Source organism: Salarias fasciatus, chromosome 3 (genome assembly GCF_902148845.1).
Source record: "Salarias fasciatus chromosome 3, fSalaFa1.1, whole genome shotgun sequence".
Lineage (NCBI taxonomy): Eukaryota > Metazoa > Chordata > Actinopteri > Blenniiformes > Blenniidae > Salarias > Salarias fasciatus.
The window spans coordinates 22,483,274-22,508,250 of NC_043747.1; the positions used below are offsets into that span (position 1 = coordinate 22,483,274).

The window sequence follows — 24,977 nt, forward strand, 5'->3', positions numbered from 1 at the left end:
GGAACGTACACAGCTGAGCCCAAATGTAGCAGGAGAGAAGAGTGTTCGTATCGGTGATGTGCTGCAAAGCGGACACAGACACGCGGACATGGGAAGCATGGACATCAACAAGAAAATTTAGGTTTTGCATTTTGTTCCCTACTGTATCGAAACCGAACAGAACCGTGACTTCAGAACCGAGGTACGTATCGAACTGAGATTTTTGTGTATCGTTACACCCCTAATAAACACACATCCAGACTTGATACACCCGCAAAGCTGATCTACTAATCGGGTTTCCGTGGATGTAAAAGGAACAAAACAGCACATGCAACCCATTTAGGATGTTTGTCTTCATAAACATTCAGAAAACATGAAGAGCAACCAGGAGGAAATGCAGATGTAATCATTTAGCAGCCGCAATGTGATTCATCAAACCTGCAACTGTTGCGCCGTGTTTCTGCTTCTAAATGTAGAAGGTTGAAAAGCAGGTGTCCAACAGGCTCAGCTCCACACAGAGGGCTGTGTGGTCTTTGTGTCCAGAAACACGGGTCATATTAACCCAAAATGTTTCATGATTGACTGAATTTTTAGATGGATGATGGAGAGATCTGGAGGCTGTCTGTCATGAACGAGTAGAAAATGAGGGACGCTCCGCTTCGCCTTTGAACACATTCAGACCCTGCTTAAAGTAAACACTCTATTTCGTGAGACTTGGTGTGGTGGAGGTAATTTTTAACCCATGTCAAAAAAAAAAAAAAAAAAAAAAGTTTTCAGTCCACTTGTCCCTCAGATCTGACTGCAGCAGACTCCACCATGACAGCAGCTTCAGCTGTCAGTCAGTAACGGAAAGACCGCTCTTCACAGGAAATGTGTTTGGTGACCAAGCTGTGAAAGCAAGTTATTGTGTGAAAGATGAGGCATTCACACCTTTATTTTCCTGTTTCATTATTATTCTTCTGACTTCTCACCCCGTTTTTTGACACCTTACTCCTCCTACAAATGTTGTCCCATTTTAACCATTCAAACATCAAAACGTGCAGCTTTTCTGGATGAGTGCTATGTTCTAGCTTTTTAATATCTTTTAATTATTATTGTTATTCTGACTTCTTCTGCTGTTTTTTGACGCCTTTCAACTCCTTCAAATTTTAACCGATTTTAACCATTCAACTTTTAAAATGTTCAACTTTTTGAAAATTTTTGAAAATTTTTTATAAGTTTTTTAAATATTTCAACTGAAAAAAAATTAACATGGAAGTGGATGGAAAAATTGTTTAATTGACCTTTCAGCTCTTTCAACTTTGAACCATTGTTGCAGCTTCCCCTTACCAAGCCTTGCAGCGCTGAGAGTGTGAGATGGGGTCCTTGAGTTGGTACATTTGAGACGAGCAAAGAGTTCAACAGGTGCAAATCCAGAGACACGTTTTGGTGCATTTATTGCAGGGCAAAAAGACAGAGCTGTCTATGAGGTGCCGTATAGGACAAAGTTCATTCTTCACTCTCACATACACCTGTGAAACCATGCATATACTGCTATAATCACTTGCACATACACATCAAATCAGCTCTCACTTACACACAAAAGCAACTTCGGTAACACTTTACTTGAAGCCCCCCTGCATAACACATTATAAGTACATTCATAAAGCATTATAATGCCATTATAACATGTGTAGCTATAGTTATAAACATTCATAGATGATCACAATGCCAGGACCTAACCCTAACCCTAACCCTAACCCTAACCCTAACCTTAATCCTATGCTGTATACTGCTGTATAGTGAGTTATAAAGCATTGTGATCATGTATTAGTGTTTATAACTACTTATAATGTGTTATAAAGACGGGGTTCAAGTAAAGTGTTACCGCAACTTCTTGTAGCTTGTAACTTCTAGTATATGTGTGTGAATTTATACTAGTTTATATGCAAGAAGTTGCTTTTGTGTGTAAGTGAGAGCTGATTTGATGTGTATGTGCAAGTGATTATTGCAGTATATGAATGGTTTCACAGGTGTATGTGAAAGTTAAGAATGAATTTTGTCCTACACGGCACCTCATAGCTATCAGAGCTCAGCAGAGTGATCAAGACTGTCCTCACCACAACTGTGGTCGTTTGAGTTGGAGGACTTGTTGGAGTGATGGAGTGACATGAAAAAACAGATAATTGAACTGTGAAAACAATTGGATGTGGAAGAATGACATGCAGTCAACAAAAAATACGGCGATGCCCGACCCTGACTCTCCATCTGCGCCATAAGTGAGGCGGCACCTTTACGTACAGCCTTTCACACGTGCACATGCCCCCTCCGAGTGCAACCCCGCCTCTGCAACACACACTCACACTTAAACAAACAGTGCACCTACACATTTTTTCCACATTTCCCTGACTTTTATCAAGTTTTAGAACTGTCCTCTACTTTTTTCAGCTGTTTTAAAACTTATTTCAGCTTTTTAAAAAATTTTTTCAGGGTGCCTTTTCAACCCTTTTCAACTTTTTTCTGCTTTTCCAAAAAAAATTTAGCTTTTTAGCCCTTTCTCGACATTTTTCAGCTATTTTCAACTGTAGGCTATACACTTCCTTCAACTCTTAACTTAATGGAGCTTTTCTTCAACCTCTTTCGACCTTTTCAGCTTTCTTCATCATTTCTTCATTAAGTTATTCTGCATTACAGTTTAGTATTTTCAGTTCAGGGGGCACGGCCCACCAAAAGCATGGAGGTCGTGGAGGTCGTGCTAAAATTTGGGGCCACAAATCAAAAAGGTTGAGAACCACTGTATGAAAAAACTGTTTCTCCTCTAACATGTGATACTGAGCTCAAGGTCGCCATCTCTTGGATTGATGGGGGAATTTGTTTCATCTGTCTACAATCTCTGATCAAATAAAAAAATGATTCAGGCCTTCGATTACAGATGATCAGGTGGCTTTAATCCTGGGGCGGGTGCACACCTCATCTCCTTGTGCCAGGCATAATCTAACTCAACTGAAGAGACTGCATCGTCTTCACCTCACAGAGGAGGAATTAGCAAGGATTCATCCAAACACTGATCCCAGATGTGACTGGTGTAAATTAATACTGCCTCCTGGCTGCACACATTTTGGACATTCCCACGGCTGCAGCCGTTTTGGGGAAAAAGATATTTACTGTTTAAACTTGATTCCTCCACTTTTCATTGCTCTTTTTAGAGTGATGTCCAGAGACACAGCACTGTTTTGTTTTCATATATTTCATAATGTCGATTTCAAGGTTGTTTTTTCTTTTTAACTGTTAAAATCCAATAAACCGGAAAAAACAGATTTATTCATGCCATCAAGGAGCTTTGAACAGGAAAAGTTTAATGATACCTTCATCAGTTTCATCTATTGTTTATAAAGCAAAATACTGATCACATCTTCTAATATTTTAAAAGGTTTCAAAACTGTTGATCATAACATCAAGACAAGATATCCATTACATATAGTGAATTACAGCTCTGTACATTAGAATGTAAAAAGATATGATCAATTTTATTCAAACACCAAGTTTGATTTAAAAAAAAAATCTGGTTTTAGCTGCATAAGCAGATAAATGGTTTTTGCAAATATAACAAAATGTACAACCTTGTTTAAGCATCATTATCTGTATAAACTCTTCTTGGAATCACTTCTCCACAAATTTAATTTACAGTTTACCTGTCAACCATTTGGAAATAATATACTAACATATTCATCAATGATCTAAAATCCACTACAAACAGAGTTAGTTCTAAGTTAATGTGTGAGCTTCACTCTCAGTGCTTGAGAGTTAATGGCTCTGTTTCACTTTTAAAATACATTTATTTGATATTTTCTCTTCAGATCAAAGGGATAATTGATCAGATCAGAGAAGTATAGATCAGAGTGTTTCCCTCTTTTCCACCTTCCTCAGTATAGACATTGTGGAGACTCTCCATAAATCTGGAAGCAGTTCTCTGTTGGTGGTGGTGATGAAGTCTCCTCATTCAACTGAAAGGAAAGAAAAAGAAGCAGAGGGTTTGTGTAGATGTGGTTCCTCACAGCTCATTTCATGTCAACGTTAACATCTTGGTAAACATGACATTTTATTGTTGCTCAGTCACCGTGAGTGGTTTCTGCTTTGACTTCTGAATAAACTGTTTCTTCAGTGGCTGCTGGAGCTGTCCTCCCTACAAACAAATGTTTACAAGGATTCACATCATTACTTATTTTAAAAACAACTGTTCCATAAAGTTTCTTAAAATTTCCTGAACTTTACTGAAATGATAAATATCAATGGAAAAAGGCTGGCCTCTCATCTCTCTGTTTTTAAGACGATCCTGTTGAAAATATACATACAGAAGCAGACATGGATGCAGACGTCTCGTACCTTTCTTTCCTTTTGCTTTACATTTATTGAGGATTACTTGAGCATAGGTCACTTCATCATCTGAAATTCAGGACACAAAGCAAAAGGAAGGATGTCAAACTCTGCAGGTGAACACACACCGACATTTTCACCTTTGTTTTCTAATTTGCTGTTGAACTATTATTAGACATTTTGGTTCCAGCTCCGGAGAACAGCAGCAGCTCGGTTATTTTTTTAAGTTCCACTGGAGGTTGAACATGCAGCGAACAACACTGCTCACTCTGTACAGCAGCTGTCTGCTGCTCTTTACCAGTTGGTTTAATATGGAGAACAAATGTATGTTTAGCAGATCAAAACACAGTTCTTAGTTTTTTTACTCATCAAACCTTGAGATGATGTGGTCTTCACATCAGCATAAACAGTGCTCTCTTCTGGTTCCTTCTTCTTCTTCACTGTGAGAATGAAATAAAATTCACTCATTCTCTTAGATGTATTTGTGCCGTGGCAAAATATATTTTTATCTGCATCCAATACTCACCATTTTTGACCTTTTTAAGCTTAATTGAAGAATATGTCACATTATCAGATTCACCTGAAACACAGGTTTATATTTTGAGGTTACTGAATGTTCCAAACACTGACATTGAACTGATTATCTATATATGCAGGGATTGCTTCACAGTGATGAACATCACTGAGTGGACAGCAACATTGTTGGAAAATAGTTTGTATTAAAGCTGACCTTGGAACGGAGAAGCGTATGTGTCGCATTGATCTTCCAGCTGGTTGCTGCTGTGGTCTGTAGTTTGACTCTGCTGTGAACTTTGACACCTGTTAACCCTCAAAATATTTTAATAGAGCAGATTCAGAAACAAATTACAATTTTAGTTTGTTGTGAAGGAAGAAAGAAGCATCATACCAACCTGTTGAAGCACAAATCTGTGAAAAAGACATTTCAGATTCATTTTTAAAAAATCTCAATTGTTTAATCTCTAATTTGACACAGGATCCTGAATCAGAATATATCTTTTGATTTGAGAAAAACTGGTGAAACATAAGAAATAGAGGTCTGACCTTCTGTTTTTCTGCAGCAACACAACAGCAGCAGAGAAATAAGCAGCAAAAGTCCACAAATCAACCCAATAGTCCACATCGGAAAACCCTTTTGTCTGGATACAACTGTAGGGATCAATGGGTTTTTGAAAAAACAAGCACATTATCACTACTACCAATAATGATAATGTCATAGTAACAACAATGACAACAACAGAAACAACAAGGAATGAGCAGATGACTTACACTGAACAGCCATCCAGCTTTGTGCTGATTCTCTTCCATTGTACTGACACTTGTAGAAACCTTCATCTGATTCTGACACTGCAGAGATCTTCATCTCTCCTCGTCTCTCATTTTCAATGAGTTTGTTATTTTTGTAGAAAAACACATCAGAGGGAATATTTCCAGTCTTCATGACACAGAGGAGAGTTACAGACTCTCCCACAGGTACAGGATACACAGGGCTCACCAGGATAACGCCATCAGCTGGAAAACAAAGTTCAGTTCATTCATTAGAAGGTGAGACGATGAGGATGGAAAATACACACTAATAAGTTGGTGTTTTTCATCCATCTGTCCATCTTCTGTAGCGCTCCATCATACTGAATGTTCCAGGCTGCTGGAGTTAAATCTCAGCAGACTCTGGGTGAGGACACGCTGGACAGTTCAACACTTCATCACAGGACAGGAAATCAAACACATTCACATCACACCAGCTGTGGTTTTCATTCACCTTTTCTTTAAAATTATACTTTGAGCTGCAGTTTAGGGATGTGCAACACAAATACAATCCATGTCAACAACTGAAAGAAAAAGAAAAAAACTGATTCTGTTTCAGATTCCTGATGCAACAATTAAAAAAAGAAAGCCTCAAAACTCTCAACAAGCAGAGAAAAAGACAACTCACAGTGTGTGGAGATATTGACTGCGTTGCTGAACTCTGTTCCAGACTCACACCAGTACACAGCTTTTCTTGGAGCCTCATTCTTAATATATGTTGATCCATTGATTGTAGCTGGAGGAAGAAAGCTCAACAGCGAGTCGTCAGTCAGAAAGCGGATCAGCCTCCACTGGGAAGAGCTTCCTTCACATGTCAGTGAGAGAGATTCAGAGGTGAAGTGTTGGACTCTGTCAGGATTCACTGTGAGAGACGCTGATGGATGAACACCTGGACAAAACATCAAGGCTCAGTGAAGGATGGCATTTCTATTGTGGCTGCTGGAAGACAACAGTTCAAGAGTTCCAGAAAGACAAACTGACCTGAAGACCAGACGAATGTGGGACGACTGTGTTGTGTGTAAATCGGCGGATCCCCTCGTCCAGCTGAACATGCATATCCTGCTGTGTGTGTCTGTCCATGAACTGTGAAGGAATTGTTTGCTGTCCCACTGCTGGTACCAGGTAGAGGCTCATAGGTGTAGGAATCCTGAGAGTTTGGAACAGCTTTGAACCAGTAGAAGCTCCACCCTGCTGACGGAGGCTCAGTGTGACAGATCAGAGTGACTGAAGCTCCAGGAATCAACCATGATGGAGACACAGAGAGCTTTGGTCCTGGAGGAGAGAGATTATTTTTTCAAATCAAAAGGTAAAACATGTTGGCCTGGATTACATGATTCATTCATACCTTGACTGAGTTTAGACAAAAAACAACAAAAACAACTTCAGGTCTCCAATTGTTTTCTCATCTGTTCATCTTCACACACAAACACACACACACACACACACACACACACACACACACAAAATCTGTTGAGACATACTGCTTAATACTGTCAGTGTGACGGTGTTGCTCCAATCTGTTGACTGTGCTCCTCTCAGCTTGTTTCCTTTACATCTGTATTCTCCCTGGTGCTGTGAAGAAAGAGCCTCCATCCTGTATTGGCTGACATTTGCTGGTTTGAGTAAACTGCTGGTTTCCCACTCATACTCCCATCCTGTGTTTCCTCCATCGATGGCACATCTGAGAGCGATGGTCTCTCCTTGGTAGAGCTGTGGTCTGTCGTGTTGCAGAGTCAGGGTTGCCTTGTTTGGGACTGTCCATGTTAGAAAGCACAAAACAGGATGAAAACTCAGGACAGGTGGATCAGACAACAACTACAAGGATTTTATAATAACTTAGTGTATTTGAATGTGCACTTCAGAAAATCCTCCTCACTTATTTTAGTGACACTGATGGGATCACTGTACTCTGTGTAGTAAAGTGGATCTCCTCTTCCTCCTCTTCCTCCTCTTCCTCCTCTGCACCAGTAACGTCCCTCCTGTGAGACTTCAGACTGATTCCAATACATATTACTATCATATTTTGTCAGGGGTGAGGTTTTGGAGTCTCTGTACCAGAAGTATTTCCATCCAGCTGGTTGATTCACTGAGCAGGTCAGCGTCACTCTGCTGCCTTCAGACATGTTGAATTTATTGGTTCCCAGTTGAGCTTTTGGTTGAGCTGTTGAGAACAGTCACAGAATAAACATGTCAACAGTATAAAGTCTGGTGGAGATGTGACTGAGCCAGTGTTTCAGACAGACTGTAGCTGCTGATCATAGTGTCAGTAAACATGTCCTGAACTAAAAGATGAATTACAGTCTGTTGGAAACAAATAAATAAACATTCTGTTTATCTGTTTGGATCTAATATTGATAAGTTACAAAAAGTACTGATTCATGGTTTTGCAATGTTATTTGGATTCATTTGCCTCTAAACATGTCAAATCTCACATGTCGGTGTAAATATTATGAAACAGGAACATTTTAAAAAGTATTATCCTTTTAAAGACCATTGGCCTTCAGTTCTGCCAAAAAAAATGCTACTCATGTACAGTTGAAGGACTGGCCTGGCATCCCAGGAAAATCATACTATTAGTCACATGATGTTGGATTTTATTATCTCATTGTCTGAATATCAATCAAACAAACACAAGAAAAACCAACAAGCATCACTTACGTAACACTGACACTGTGAAGGCTTCACTCCATGTGGTTGAAGAAGAAGAGTCATCTCTGAGTGTGGCCAAACAGTCGTACTCTTCATTGAGGGACTGAGAAGCAGTGACTTTTAAGACCTTTTCATTCTTCTGTTGAAGATATTGTGAGTTTCTCCTCCAGTAATACCACCAGTCAGCCTTCTCTCCTCCCTGGACCTCACATGTCAGAGTGATCTCCTCACCCTGGAATATCTGAGACCAGCTGGGTTGTCGTGTTATGACAGGCTTGTTGGTGACTGTTTCCACCAGATATGAGGAAACAAAGACAAACACACACATTAGTTTCATCAGGATTTCTGTGTTTATCAAGAAAAATTTCGTAATAATCAAAATACTGAACTCACAAGTTATCTGAATGTAGGCTTCATCACTCATGTCAGAGAGATAACCTGATGTTTCTCTCTCTCCTCTGCACCGGTAAATTCCTCCTTTCGATACCTGGATGACTCCATTGTCCCCAACATTTGTTTCAACTAGTGTCTCCCAGTTGTTTGATGCTTTTCTGTAAAACTCATATTTCCATCCATCAGAGTCTCTCACAGAGCAGGAAAGACTCACTGAGCCTCCGACTGAGATGGTTTTGGTGCCTGATGTCAGTGTCGCCCTGGGTTTCTCTGTGGATGGAAAAACAACACACACCTGTAAAGAACTCTCTGAAAACTTTGTGTTTCTTCATTTTATGTTGATTTAATCAGATGATGAATTTATTCAACAGAGACATAAACGACACAGTGATGATCTTCTCTTCACTTTAATAAACCACGTTGGAATTTTTTTCGTCTATTTTAACTTGATGGTTTGTGAAGCTGGAAAATTTTAGTTCTTCATGATTGGACATGGCTTGTGGCGTCCCCCAGGGGTCAGTTCTGGATTACAAACACTTAAATTGTTTTCATTTGCAGATGACAGCAGTACTTTTTGTTCAGGAGGATTTACATGATCTATTTTTAATTATTGTTATTTTCAGGATCTATTGAACATTAACTGCAGAAATGTTTTTATCAAATGGTCTATTTGGATTAACTTGACTCAAAACATGTCAAACCTCACACACAAATGTAATGAAACAGGCAAATCTTAAAACGTATTAAAGAAACTTGGTCTTCAGTTAGCGCTGCCAAAAACAATCCATTACTCACGTAAAGCTTCAGTAAAAATACACCTCAGTGTGAACAGAACTCATTATCACACAAAAAAAAACAAAGCTCAACATGCTCCAAAACATGTCACACAAAAAGGAACTGGATTAAACTAAAACTAAACCTCAGAATCTGAGCAGCATCTATTTGTTTGCTTTGCATTAATATCTTGGATGGTGAAGAAGTTTTGATACGACTTTTCTAAAACACCAAAACGAAAACAAGATAATCTATTAAGACAGTTAAATGTCTCTATGATAGAAAAATTCCAAAAATTATTTTATCTTCATGGGTGGACTGGCAGCCAAATACCGTATTGGCCCAAATATAAGACGACTCCGATTATAACACGACCCCTATTTTTCAAAGATCATTTTGTGAAGAAAAAAAAATGCTGAAGACAGTAAGGTCACTAATAAAACAACTTTTTATTATACAATTATTATAAACTCAAAAACTCACAACTGAGATAACATTTCACGAGATATAAAATGAAAAAATATGACTACAGTATTGAATAAAAAATATATTCTCTTTCTCAAAATAAGAAACAATGAGCAACAAATAAGAAGCCTCAAGGGGTCAAAACTGCATAAATGATGTAAATAACTTTCCAGTTCCTTCAGCTGAATCAGGCTCTGGTGGTGGACATTCCGTCTTTCCGTTTTTCAGAGACGTATTCACTCTCCCTTCTATCAGTCTCTCTGAAGCGTCGCTCTCGGGACCACGGAAAGCTTTTCTCATAGCGTTAGCATCTGTAGGCGTTTTTTTTCTGTGCTCTCCAATATCGGACGAGGCACTCTGCTACACCAGATCTCCTGGCGGCTTGGCAGTAGTTTGATGACTCTGCTGCGTTGATCACCATCAGTTTAAAGTTGGTATCATAACTTCGCCTCTGTTGTTTGCTCAGTTGTCCAGATGATCATTTTTCATCAGATCATTTGATCTCATTTCATCGCTCCACTCGCTCTCTGGTCAGTGATACTTTGGCTCCATCTAGCGGCGCGGATACGTATTGACCATCTACCGTAAGTCCGCGATTATAACACGACCCCACTTTTGAGGATGCAATTTCTGGAAAAAAAACATCGTCTCATATTCGGGCCAATACGATAGTTACGAGCTTTGCTTTCTTCCTCCTCCCTTCAGAACATGTGAAACAAGAACCATTTCAAGATGTTGCTGTTGGTTGTTTTTCTGTATTTCTTTGTTCATTTTTCCTTCTTTGATTTATTGATTGTTTTTTTTTTAATTTATTTGTTTATTTTTACATTTCTGAAAAAAGCACTAAACCAAACCAAGAAACTGCAGTGTCAATTGATTAAAAAATTAACTAGTTTATTGCTACTCTGACAATAATTAATTGCTATCAGTCACATACTTTGTTAACTTTTAATCAATAAAAAATCCATTTATTGAATACACAATAATGTTTAATTGTGAATCTTTTAACTGAGTGTGTTTTAATTGTCATCAATTTCACATCACATCCATCCAGCTGCTGAGCTTCACCAGTCTCTCCACACTGTGGCAGCAGAGAGCTGCTCTCTTTTTCTGATCGTGTCCTCACAGTGAAAACAGTCTTTCACAGGGTTCACTGATGGAGCTGCTGACAGATATTTATGTGCAATAAATTAATGTTGTGGGTTTCAACTTTTTCTTTCTAATCAATAATGTAGTGTTCATTCATCAATATCAGCTCTGGATTCTGATTTGAAGAGGTCCAGAGTGGATTCTCCATCATCCTCTGTGTCTGAGGAGACATGTTGTGTTTTCTCCAGCAACCTCATTTTCACTGCTCTTTCGTTGTTGAACAGTCCAAAACAGACAGACACAGTAGGACATCTTTAACATTTTCACGCTTCGAATGAAGAATCTAATTCTCAAAATTCACCTGTACTGCATGGGGTGGAAAAAACTGAAAAGAAAAAAAGCTCTAAAAAGACAAGAGCTTCAGAACTGTTTTCAGTTTTCTCTCTGATTTCATTTCTTTGAGCCAACTGATCATCCTAATCCCAGTTTTGTGATTAATCATGATAGAAAAATTAATCATTTGACAGCCTTAAATTATTACATAATCACAATTAATACTTGTCAAACTGACAGCCCACCTGTTAAATTATGTTGCTTTTATGATCTCATTGTCTGAATACCAATCAAATAAACACAAGAAAACCAACAAGCATCACTTACGTAACACTGACACTGTGAAGGCTTCACTCCCTGTGGTTGAAGAATAAATGTCATCTCTGCGTGTGGCCATACAGTCGTATTCTTCATTGAAGGACTGAGAAGCAGTGACTTTTAAGACCTTTTCATTCTTCTGTTGAAGATATTGTGAGTTTCTCCTCCAGTCATACCACCAGTCAGTCTTCTCTCCTCCCTGGACCTCACATGTCAGAGTGATCTCCTCACCCTGGAATATCTGAGACCGGCTGGGTTGTTGTGTTATGACAGGCTTGTTGGTGACTGTTTCCACCAGATATGAGGAAACAAAGACAAACACACACATTAGTGTCATCAGGATTTCTGTGCTGATCAAGAAAATTATAGTAATAATTAAAATGCTGAACTCACAAGTTATCCTAATGGTGGCTTCATCACTCATGTCAGAGAGATAACCTGATGTTTCTCTCTCTCCTCTGCACTGGTAAATTCCTCCTTTAGATACCTGGATGACTTCATTGTCCTCAACATTTTTTTCAACTAGTTTCTCCTTGGTGTTTGATGTTCTTCTGTAAAACTCATATTTCCATCCATCAGAGTCTCTCACAGAGCAGGAAAGATTCACTGAGCCTCCGACTGAGATGGTTTTGGTGCCTGATGTCAGTGTAGCCCTGGGTTTCTCTGTGGATGGAAAAAGAGGCACTTGAAAATAACTCTCTGAAAACTTTGTGTTTCCTCACTTTTTTATTGATTTAATTCTATAACAACTTTTCAGTTTATTGAGTTTAATATGAAATGCAGACATCTATTAATATACATCCATGTTAGCAAAAATGAAATTTGACTGGCGTCACTGCACAGGGACAAGATGCAGAGTCCACATGGAAAGGCTCCCTGGACTGGACAGTTTTCACTGTGAGGTGGAGCACCAGCCAACATGCATCCAGTCAAAACACACTGACTCCTGTAGAAGTAGCTGATACAACAATTACATTTTTAAAGATTCTTCTGTTTCAGTCGTTCATGTCAAAATGATGACGGTGAAATAAAAATCAATAACCTAAATAGAAGGCAGCAGTAACAAAAAAGAGCAGAGTGTAAATGAATCACCTGCAGCACAGCCTCTGCAGAGCAGGACACCAAACACTGAAATAAATATGAAACGTGAAGACATTAGAGCTTCAGTGACTTTGACTGGTTGGTGTGTCACATTAACTTGAATCCCAATAATGAGAAAATCAACAAGTGAAAGAAACTCTGCTCTTCTCACTAAAACCCGACTGTGTGTGTGAAATACTCACAGAAAAACCACAGATGAGAGAATAACCTGCTTCCCATTCTGACATGCAGCCTTTATCACAGGAAGTCTTTGTGTGCAGAAGAAAAGTCCAGCATTAGAGAGAAAAGAAGAACTGTCAGTAAACTGTGAGTGACGCTTCATAGAAATGCTGCATTTTAATATAAGTTCTTCTTTTTACTCATCTTGTTTTGTTATCTCAGATCAGCAGCCTGACAGGTTGAACACAGCGTTGAAAATGTGTGAAAAGATTTTATCATGACTTTTACTCAGTAAAAGAATGATCTGAAATCAAGTCCATCTGACTGAGGCGTCCTCAGTCCTAAAACTCGATCAATTATTGGATGTTATTTACACCTGAAGTCTGTTCTGGGGATACAATTTCAGGTGATTAAAATGTGGATTAACTTCAGGGAAATGTTCGATCAAAAAAACAACAAACATGAGATTACTGGAAGTGATCCAAAGTCTTAAAAAAACAAAGTCACATCAACTTTCATAATAACCATAACAAAAAAAAAAAAAAAAAAAACTGGTTTCCTGTTGTAACTTCAGAAGCAGAACATCAAGTATTTGTATTTCAGTCTGTTTATTTTAGGAATCTGTCCTGATGTATTTACTTTTCTCAGACTTTATGACTTTTTCATCCTAGATTTGAATGTCAGTGTCTTTATTCACTGAACAATTTGAAACTGTCTCGTTCTTGTTCAGATGATGGAGGGCCACATGCTGCCTCAATAAAGACATGAAATCAGATCACTTCACCACCATCAACAATCAAGTAAACTGAAATTATTTCTTCAGTATTTTAAAACTGAATGCTTCATAATGAAGAGATCACTAAAAGCAGTTTCAAGGTTTGACGTTTGCATTTTTTAGTAGCATAGATATTGTTGCAAACCCCATAAAGTCTAAAAACAAGTAGTTGAATGTCATTTCTCAGAATGAAGCTGGAGTTTGCACGCAAACAACCATTTTGGAAAAAAAGCAGAAACCATGATGAGGTGTGATTTCGTCTTTCTTCACAAGTACAAAAGAAAAAGTTTGAGATAAGGGTTTTGAAAGAGGAAAGTTGTTGTTGTTGTTGTTGTTTTTAACTTTTGTGCCTTCTATCAGAAGCTTTACTGTTTTATTTTAATTGAAGTTAGTAAGTAGAATTAGTAGTTTTACCACAGTCTCTTTTAAAAATGCATCCGGACTTGTCGTTTCATTTCTTACTTCCTGTCTCAGAAATGATCCTCCTGCAGAAAACGAACCATGTTTCATTCAAAACACTGTTGCAAAAAAACATTTATTCTTAAATCCTTGGTAAGACTTGAGTTTTATAAACATTTGACATGAAAATGTTCAGAATTTAGTAGTTTTACCTATAAAGTCACAGACATTTTCTAAAATAGTTCCAAAATAATTGTTTTAAAACGCTTCCCTTCATAACACCAGAAAAACAAGAAGTCTGTAAGATCTGACACACACAAGGAAAACTAATCCACCTCAATTAATACATGATCAATACTGATAAAGTTCTCATCATACTCACTGATCTCAGTTCTGCACAGCAGATGTTGGAAGTCCACTGCACTCTGTCACCAGTCTGTGGAAAGTACCTACTTTTAAAAGATTTAATGTGAGAACTAAGAGTCTCTATCATGGAGTTTCCCATTAATGTGACTCAGAGGCGTCACACTTGTCTTCTGAACGTTGAGCTGAGCTTCTGCTGTCATCAGTTCTCTCACAGGAAACCAAAAGAGACACGTTGAAAATGACAGATGAAGTTCAGCCCCCTCTTCCTGTGGAATAAAACCACAGCCAGACCATTTATGACAACCAATTAATAGAGTAGAACACAAACGCAAAGTTCCTATTTCAGCACGGCGGACAGCGCTCTGTCCATCATCCAGCAGCACGTTGGCCCAGATCACTGTCAATGGTTAGGATTTAGCAATTACTTAACGTAACTCAAGTTCTACGAGTGCATGCGTGCCCGCCTACGGGCTTCGTTATTGGTACTCCTCTTTGGCGCAGCCAATCCACTGAGACAACAGAAAACTCAACGCACCAATCCCCTCCGCGCGATGGTGCAGCACCATGCCAGAGGGTAAGGTCAGAGTTGCATGAGTCCCCCATCCTGGCTGAACACCATACAGGATGAGTGGACCGACAAAGCACAGAGATCCCCAACTCTCTTGGCGGATGCTAGCGCTGACAAGTTAGTTGCCTTGAAGGAGAGAAAGCGGCCCTCCGCTTGCTCCAAAGGCTCTAAGACCCTCCAACACAGTGTGGAGGTCCCACAGGGAGACCACATGCCTGGGGGGTGGCCGTGGCCGACACGCCCCGTGCAGAAACCACTTCACCAGTGGGTGACTGCGTGCAGAGAAGCGGCCGAAGCCACTGTGACCCGCTGTAATGACTGATGCAAACACCGCTAGAGTGGATGCAGCGCAACCGCCGTCCAGCAGGGCCTGGAGAAACTCCAAAACTCTACCGATAGCGCAGGAGACCGGGTCCAAACCCCTCTCCGAGCACCACATCGTGAAGATCTGCCACCGAGACCTGAAGGCCTTGACAGTCGAGGGGGCCCTGGCACTCTGGATGGTGGAAACCACCGCTGGAGGGAGATCTAGTCCTACTAGTCTCACCCTTTCAGCTTCCAAGCCAGGAGCCGAGAGTGCCCCCTGCCTGCAACAGCGCATCGGGCCCATCGGGAATCGGCCATGGATCTCCGACCGCCAGCTGAATCAGGTCCAGAAACCACTGGGCGCTCGGGGTGTCTGGGGCTACCACGATCATGTGGAGACCCTGCACCCTCACCCTGCGCAGCAACGAGGTCAAGAGGTGGGCTGGAGGGAACGCGTACAGGAGGCACGGAGGCCAACTCCTGTGTGCGAAGGCATCTACCCCTAGAGGGGATCCGTCTGACGACCTGAGCGAGAACCAGAGTGGGCACTGTGCGTTCTCGGCACTGGCGAAAAGGTCTGCGACTGGAAGGGTGAACCTGTGCCAGAGTCAGGCTGTCACCCACTGGGACAGGCCCCACTCGCGGCGGAGTGGACCTCCCCGGGACATTCTGTCCGCGCCGACGTTAAGAACCCTGGGCATGTATCGCGCTCTGAGAGAGGCGAGGTGCCTGTCCGCACACAGTAGGATCTCCCCCGCTTCGTGATGAAGAGGGGGAGACCGAGTCCTCCCCTGCCTGTTCAGGTATGCGACCACCATGGTGGTGTCCATCCTTATGAGTACATGGCTGCCCTTCAGCCTGGCCTGGAAATGGAGCAGGACCCACTGCACCGCCGTCATTTCCAGCCAGGGGTGAAAGTAAGATAGGATTCTTGCAGGAACTGTGCAACTCAAAAAAATGTTTTAGTTTGTGCGCAAAGCGTGCGAGCATCGTACAAAACAGATATTGATAAAGCCTGCTTTTTTTTGACATCCTTGAAAGCATAATGTTTTTTTTTAATTGTTTGAATATTATTTTGAATGTTTAAATATAATACAGATTGTGACGGTGGCCTCTTCACGACAGAGGCAACGATCGACGAGGACTGCTGCCCTTTAGCTCAACCAAAGCTTTTGTTGTTGTAACAACTAATTTATACTGGGAGAGCATGTCGCTCACATCAAACAATGTCCGCACAGAGGCCAGGTCACTCTCACACCAACCCTTCTCACTGTTCGTCCAACATAACGTAAATGAAACTAAACAAAAAATGACCGGAAAAACGGTATCAACACATAGAAAAACAATAACTTAACACACCTATAACGAAACGAAGTACATTTTAACAAATTTTAACACATAATACATCTTGAAATGGCTCAAACAATCCCCTCCCATGATGCTTTGTGGCACCAAACAGTATGGCGGCCCCCAGCGGCGCCTGCCGCCGCAACAATATATATTATGTATGTATATATATATATATATATATATATATATATATATATATATATATATATATATATATATATGTATATATGTATGTATATATATGTGTGTGTGTGTGTATATATATATATATATATATATATATATATATATATATATATGTATATATGTGTGTGTGTGTGTGTGTATGTATATATATATATATATATATATATATATATATATATATATATATATATATATATATATATATATATATATATATATATATATATATGTATACATATGTTGTTTTTAGTGAAAGGTTTTTTTTTTTAATTTTTCTTTGCATTTTTGACCTGTCCTGGTTGTCTCTTGAGATGGGGACGGGGGGAAGGGGTCCTTACATCACCGAGGCAACCAGCCATCCAATGAAAAGAACGCATTGAGTTTACCTCACTTCCATGTGTGCTTGTTTGCGGAAGGAGTGATGCTGCTCATAGGACAGAGAGATGGAGAATATTTTACGACACGTGAACCCTCACAATTTAGTACTTGTGGATTTATGTTTTGTTTATTTTGCAAAAATGACTACCCTGTTGTCTGCAAAAAGCACACAACAGTGGACATTGGATTAACGTTACGCTACAGCGAGTGACTGCCGCTATAAGCTGCAACCTGTCACGGTAAGCGAGTACTCCAGTGTTCGTCAGGTGCATTAGCCTTGTTCAACAGAAGATGTAGTCTGGAGATGAGTTTTATGTATTAATCAATTTTACACTTATTTCGGTAAAATTTGCTTGGAAAAAAGAAGGGGCTCGCTTTGTATGCATGAGTGAAAGTTGCTTTTCAGAGGTGTTCCGGGGCGTTCCCGTAGAAGAGGCCAGTATATTTCTTACCAGCACGGCGTTCCGGTGTGTTCCGGCTTACTTTCACCTATGTTTCCAGCACATTGATGTGAATGGGAGTGGAATCCCAGGCACCGCCCACCGCATGCTGGTCTAGGGTGCCTCCCCATCCTGCGAGAGACGCATCCGTGAACACCTCGACGTGATGCGATACGCAGCCCAGGAGGACTCCTTGCATGAGGAGAGCAGGATCCATCCAGAAGAGAAGATCCTGGCATGCCTGGGGTGGGATCGAGACCTTTCTGCATCCGTCCCCGCTTCCCCAAGCAGCAGAGACTTGCAAACCACCGTTGCAGTCTGCGCATGTGTAGAAGGCCCAACTGTACCACTGGGTGGGCCGCGGCCATCAAACCCAGGACGGTCCTGACCAAAGTGACCCTGACCAGAGGTGTGGTCACACACCTCTGGGTCGAGAGGAGGGAGGCTCGCCTGTCAGCAGAGAGGCGGGCCGTCATGGAGAGTGTGTCCAGCTCCAAACCCAGATGAGCCATGTGCTGAGTTGGGGTGAGCGCGCTCTTGTCCCGGTTCACCGAGAACCTGTGGTGGAAATTTCTATTGAGTGCATGCTTAACTGTTTTGCAGTGCTTAGATTTATTTGTTATAAATACCCGTAGCTCTCACACACTCAGATGTGTGGGGAACCGCGGATGCTTTGTCTAGAATTTACTTTTCCTGATAATCTTAGCGTAGCAGCTGCGGGCACTCGTGGGAGTCTTCCTGTGTCCAGCCTACGGCTGGGTGCAGTCAAGGCCCCTGGGAGTGAACGTAGCAGATAGTTATTAGAGGCTTGCACGCCCCTGCGAGGGCAGAACTCACTCTGTTACTCTGTTGACTGCGTGACTTCTCCTGCTGTACAGCATAATAAAAGAAACCAAAACGAACTCACCGGCTGATGCCCTTTATTAAATAAAATTGCCATAACAGTTGGCGTCACGAACAGGATGCTACGAGTGGAATCCGGCGGAGGACAGAGACCTGGTGATTGGCCATCCTGCGGACAAATTGCTGCAGCCCCGCCGCCATTGACGGACTCTATGGGGACTGGGTCTGAGCCTACCGTCCGGACCACCGCTAGGATCCACGAACTGGTTTCCCTCCTTTTCGGGGAAACTCCTACAAGCACCCGGTGAGTTCTTTCCATATTGGACTGGGTGGAGGGCGAGTGACTGATGTAGTGCCGGTCACTATAATACACAGCATAAAACTTCAATCCTCCCAGAGTGTTTAGTGTTTGGAGTGGGAGAGAGATTGGAGAGGGTTTTTTTAGCACTTTTGCACCCTCGGGTCTGGGCTGGGACCGTAGAGGCGAAAAGGCCGTTGGAGATGTCCAATTGAAAATAGATAACAGATCTGTTGACCACTAGGAGACCAGAAAGGGGTCATTTGTCCCCTGTACCGGTGTCGGACGGGAGAGGAGTCATTTTGCCCAGGCTCATCTGTTTGTCAGAGTACGTCTGATAGACAGGTTGGAGGGACCTGGTCTCCTAGTGGAGAGTCCTCCAGACACCCCAATATGTAATGACATGTCAGGAAAGTATGGGCCCCAGTGTGTGGGACGTGTGAGAGAATTGAGTGAATGGTTTGGGTTCCCCAAAGGGGGGAAGTTTGAGCATGAGACAGTGACTGGTTCTGCTAAAATGTTTACCGGGAAACAGGAAAACCGGGGAAGAGAAAAATAAGATTGAGAAGTCACTTTGGATGAGTGAAGCTGGAAGCAGAGCTAGAAAGCAGAGGGACATCCGCTTAGGGAGAGAACAGGGAGAGAAAGCATCATGAGGGACATGAAAGTGTTTTACTACAGATACATGTGTCTCCGTGCCATCTGCTCTCTTTCGAGGTTGATTCGTACTGGACGTCGGATGTGTGAGGAAAGTGACTGGACTCCTCCCCTTCAAAGATCCATCCAACCACCATGGCCTCTGCTCTACTCTACTCCCACCCTCTCTGACGTGTCGAACTCCACCTCTGCATCGGCTTCCTGCTGAAGGAGTGGTCTAGTCTGTCAGACACTCCCAACACATCGGCGCTGGAAAGCACCACCTCCTGGATGAATGATGGAAGTAAAAACCGAGCCAACAGCTCAACATCATTCATGGTTCTTCCGAAGCAACTCTCCTCAGGGCTCAAGCTACAAGAACCACCCTGACGGGGACGGAGGACGCCAGGGTGAAGCTGGTGGACAGACTGGACACTGGGTCCGTAACTGCCCACATAAGAACTGTGGACATGGACGATGGTGTGGAGAACCAGGCAGAGGAGCACAAGAAGGGGGGACACCGGGTCACGCTGAATTCTCATCCGACTGACGGAGGACATTCGGACTGAGAAGATGAAATCACCACTCACTGATGGCATGGGTGACGTACGCAAAACAACACACAACCCGCTAACCGCAATGAAGAAGCGCTTTGCACTGATACACAGCTTGCACAGGGTCAAGACAGAATAGCAGGACTTCAAAAGAATACAAACAACAACACACTGATTAATCGTATTTCATGCACAATTAGTGATGTGGGGTTTTGAGGTTTCCCATGCTCACGCTCAAGATAACACGGAAACCTGTGGGATTTTTATTTTAGTTTATTTTTATAAACTTGGTTGATTCTGGGATGGTGAATTGGATGTTGATTCCTGGTAATAGAAGAAAGCTTTCCATGTCCACTGAGATGCGACATGTTCTTATTGTCTAAACTTTGCCCGATGACTCTGATTGACTGACAGTCGATGATCAAACTGGAGATGGTGCTCACATCAACCGCAAATTTAAAACTTCAGACATATTATATGCACTGTGCATACAGGACGTGATGTTGACTATGAACAATGTTTTTTTCCAGGACTTTGACAGTGATTTGATTATATCAACATTTTTTTGACAGGACTCAGTGCGCAGCGTCTGTATGTCTGTCTACTGTCCAGATGTCTTTGTTTAATGTTTCAGTATCTCACAAATATTTCCAAAGTTCCCTTGCCAAATCCCGCGATGGGCAATGGAATGATTTGGGACGGTTCGTGCGACAACGCGTGATTTCAGCTGACTGCTGATCCAACCCTCCAATATTCGCCATCTCTCTCAGCATATCGTAAGACCTCCGCTGAAGTACATGTTCTGCAATCTGTGCTGTTGACATGATATGCCAATGAGCATGCTTGAATAACCACGTATGCAATTGTGTTTTCAAGAACAAACGGAACAAAAGTTCACTTTGTTAGGATCAGAATGTAAAACCTTATTAATTTAATCTTGAGAGGGTTTTTTTTTATTTCAGACCCTCCAAAGCGAACTGTAAAACAAACAGTTCATTCAGTAGCTGCATCTTTATCAGCTGAGGAGCTGAGGACAGTTGAATATAAAACAATTGCAGAGGCCTGAGAGACAGCATCACACACACAGCCTAGTGAGCTGATGATGTGGGGTTGAAGATGCACCGATCAGATAGTTTAGTACAAAATAATATACTAAGGTGTTTTTGTTTTGTTTTCTGTCTGAGAAGCATTTGTTTGTTTTGTTAGAAAATTCCTGCAGGTACCCCCATCGCTCCGATCCACAATCCCGATCCTCCATTGCCAGCCGCACCGCGCTGACCTGAGGGGAGCAGCTTCACAGCAGCGGGAAGTACAGACACACACACACACACACACAACTAGAGGGACTCAGATTGACACAGATTTAGGGAGAAATTGGTTTTTTCCTGAGCCTGTGAGGACATGTGCGGTGATTCTGTTCTTCTCTTTCTGCTGAGGTTTTTTTTAATGCAGGAGAGAAGGAGAAACTGTTGTGGCTGTGGAAGCAGTGGACACAATAATGGAGGGAGCTGCTCCAGAGGCTGGAGGCGGGGCGGCTGGCGGTTGAGGAGGTTGTGGAGGCGATGGGGTTTTGACTACGAACGTGGAAACTTCCGACGTAGTGACGACATGTCGACTGCTGGCTGATCGCCGAGGTCAGAGCATGAACACACACACACACACACACACACACACACACACACACACACACACACACACACACACACACACACACACACACACACACACACGCGGACACTTACAAAACCACACAGAGAAAAAGAGAGGTAATTGGAATTCCCAAAGTTATTTTATCAACTTTCAAATGGTGATGCATTTATTGTATCTGGTCACTCTCAAGGGAGAAATATTAGTGGGTCAACAGAACTGATCAATCCTAATAAAGGGAGAAAGAAGAGGCAGCAGGCTGCCTCCCTTATGGGTCACTTCTCCCCCCACAGCGCTGTGGCTCTGACCACAGGCTGTGAGGCTCATTGTCTTAGTGAAATTATTTAAGATGTCATGCTTTAATATTGTGAACTTTATGTTTATCTGTACGTATTATGGAGAAAATATACCAATGCTAAACACACAAGAGAACTTATTTAAAGGTATAATTCATGATTTTGATTTTCGGGTGGATCACCTAAATAATTGGTGGGTCCTTTTGTCAATCATTCTGACGAGCTGCTTTCGTAAGGCGGTTCTACGTGCTTGCGCCCAATCAGCTTCTCCCTTTTCCGCATGCGCATTCAGAGTGTTTATGTAGCCGGTGAGCTTCTGAGCTAGTACTTACCGATGGCGAGTCTGACATAATGAAACTGTAACTGTTTTGGGAAAAAAGCTTTATTTATGAGCGAGGCGGATCGCAGAAACTGTAAACAGAGCCGTGCACGCCGGAGAAGCGGAGATCGCGCTCGTACACTTCCGCGTTTCCTGGGAGAAGCAGGAGAGCCGGGCGGATGGTCTGGCGCATGCGCGCTGTTCAAAAAGTGAGTAACAGATTTGGGGCTTCGTCTTTTCGAGAAAATCGTGTATTAGACCTTTAAGTGAAGGTTTGTTTATGATTGGCTACAAGAACCCTCAATCAAATGTCAGTTTCAAGATCCACTGACACAGATGGAACTTCCACCTCCATCTGTTTTAGCTGGAATATTTGTGGACTGAACAAAGATTATGTAGCTCAGCTAAACCTTGCTGAGTAACACTGAGGCCAAGTGTCACATTAACACGTCCTAGATGATGACAGTGGTTACAGGTATTGGATGTGTTATGGCGTGAATAACTGCTGAAGGTGTTTAGTTGAGACGGACGGTCCATATGATACACCTGATTTCACACCAAATCCGCTCACCAGGAAACAGGTTGTCTCTTTCCTGGGAATGTATTCCTGCTGTCGACAGTTTATTCCAAATGATTTTGATTTTATTGCTCCCATTAGGTCTCTGACTGCATGTTTGCAGGTTTCCTGGACTCCAGATGCACTGGAAGCGTCCCAGGCCCTGCAGTCTTTCTTCACTTTTCTGTCTCGACCTGTCATTTCGTTGTTTCTGATATTGAACAAACTGTGATGTTATGGTTCTGATAGTTCTGGTAAAATGATAATGTTCCTTCTATATTAGCAGCTTGCTTCACGATGCGCTGTTTTGACCGCCAGGCTCAGGTTGTTTGGGATTCGCGCTGGGGGAATGGTTTCATTGAGCTGTCTCTTCAGACTGCTCAGCCCCTCCTTTACACTCTCACCAATTTTCTGGGGAATGAGGACAGTTTTTTTTCTCGCTCGGAGCTTCGATTAACAGACTAACCCATTCTGATGTGATATATTCTTGGTGTACATGGTGGTTCTGAGGGGGGAATGGTACATCAGGCCTTATCATTCCCACCAGGTTACATCATTGTGGTTTTCTGGGAAGTTCTCAGTGGTGGCAGAACAGAGTGTTTGGTGTATGCAGCTCACAAGGCAAGGCGAGGAGAACGCCATGGGGAATGCTGCTCACCGCCACCTGAGTACCCTGTGACCACCTGATGGTGGACTTCGTGGAGCTGACTCTGTTTCAGATCAGACAGACCATCACAGGGCCCTTCCCCTCCTGGCTGGAGGGCCTCTCCACTCTTCGCTGGCTGAACCCAGGTGACTGGATCCAGGTGAAGGACTTCTGCAGGAAACACTGGAAGGCCAGGCAGTGGCCATGTCCAGGTCCTGCTGGACTCATGCTGCTTTTAAGGTAGCAAAGCGAGCTACCTGGAGCCAGGCGAGTCGCTGTAAGCCTTTCCCAGCACCACCCTGACTCCAACAGCTGATCTCCCAGCCACAGGGCAGAATAATCCCTGAGATCAGCTCCTGTGTGAGGTAGTCCACCCTCCACCAGGCAACGGTGAAGATGTTCCTGCTCCTGAGGGTGCTGCTGCCCCAAACCGCAGTGACCCCCCTGCTTCGTTGCAGACGTATGGTGGACCTCACAGGACTCCAGGACAGCCTGTGGTGGAGAGCTGCCCCTGCGGTAGCTCCAGAGTCACATGATGCCAACTGTACTGTTTGTGCTTTTAAGACTTATGCTGCCTCTGCTAACACTTTACAATTCCTTGTTCCTGTTCCTCTCCAGGATTCTCTCTACACATTTCTGCATGCAGGCAGGAATAGCACTGGCACAAAGCTGCAACATCCTTGGTTCTCACTCTAACCCTTAGCCTTAGCCTTAGTCTTACCCTTACACTTTCCCTCTCCTTTTCAGCAGCATTCTAAGGAGGTGTCTTCCCTTAGCATGGCACCATTCATAACCAGCATGAGAGCCTCACTAGTCTTGTTACTGATGGATTTGACCTCCTCAATGGAGGAGCAGAAGGCTGTGTGTCCTGGGCCTGCTGAACAGAGTGGCCCTGGACCTCCTTCTTGAAAAGAAAGGGGGGTTTGCCCTCTCATAGGTGATCAGCACTGCTCCTGGGTTCCTGACATCTCAGATAACATGACTAACATAGAAAACTCAGCTGTTTTCCCTGCTTGTTAAATTGCACTCTCAGGACACGGGCGTCCCCTTGTCCGGATGGGACTTCTGGGGATGGCTGGCGAGCTTGGCTTACTGAGATTGCTGGCATGCTCGCTTTTTCCTTATCTGTGTTGTCTTCATTTTCCTGCAGCATTATTCTCATGATTCATTGTTTGATATGGCTCACATGGCTACTTTGGCTCAGTATTCTTCGTTTTCTTCTGTTGAACCTTCTGATTCCTTTTTCACACACATCTCCACTGATCCTGATGGTTTGATGATTTGAAGTTGAGTGATCAGGTGAAATTTCCCATAAGGTTGATTAAAACGTGATTGATTTAATCAAAAGGGGGGAATATGTGGTGGAAATTTCTATTGAGTGCATGCTTAACTGTTTTGCAGTGCTTAGATTTATTTGTTATAAATACCCGTAGCTCTCACACACTCAGATGTGTGGGGAACCGCGAATGCTTTGTCTA

At 42.4% G+C, this 24,977-nt stretch overlaps 1 protein-coding gene and 2 long non-coding RNA genes across 3 annotated transcripts; all 3 read right to left on the minus strand.

Annotated features, from left to right (window-relative positions):
• Positions 1–3,498: 3,498 nt before the first annotated feature.
• LOC115385986 (uncharacterized) lies at positions 3,499–5,161 on the minus strand. Its single transcript, XR_003931228.1, has 6 exons — positions 5,063–5,161; positions 4,859–4,912; positions 4,707–4,772; positions 4,342–4,401; positions 4,076–4,141; positions 3,499–3,962 (listed from the first exon to the last, which is right to left on the minus strand). It is a non-coding gene; the product is annotated as an uncharacterized LOC115385986 (long non-coding RNA).
• A 72-nt stretch (positions 5,162–5,233) lies between these two features.
• LOC115382502 (Fc receptor-like protein 5) lies at positions 5,234–12,277 on the minus strand. The gene is made up of 11 exons (XM_030084239.1): positions 12,070–12,277; positions 11,686–11,961; positions 8,698–8,826; positions 8,314–8,589; positions 7,532–7,816; positions 7,137–7,409; positions 6,637–6,927; positions 6,284–6,544; positions 5,620–5,862; positions 5,395–5,499; positions 5,234–5,259 (listed from the first exon to the last, which is right to left on the minus strand). Exons 1-11 carry the CDS (start codon positions 12,098–12,100, stop codon positions 5,234–5,236), a joined length of 2,196 nt encoding a protein of 731 aa, XP_029940099.1. The 5' UTR covers positions 12,101–12,277.
• A 495-nt stretch (positions 12,278–12,772) lies between these two features.
• LOC115385998 (uncharacterized) lies at positions 12,773–14,196 on the minus strand. The gene is made up of 3 exons (XR_003931240.1): positions 14,126–14,196; positions 12,960–13,025; positions 12,773–12,804 (listed from the first exon to the last, which is right to left on the minus strand). It is a non-coding gene; the product is annotated as an uncharacterized LOC115385998 (long non-coding RNA).
• Between the last annotated feature and the right edge of the window lie 10,781 nt (positions 14,197–24,977).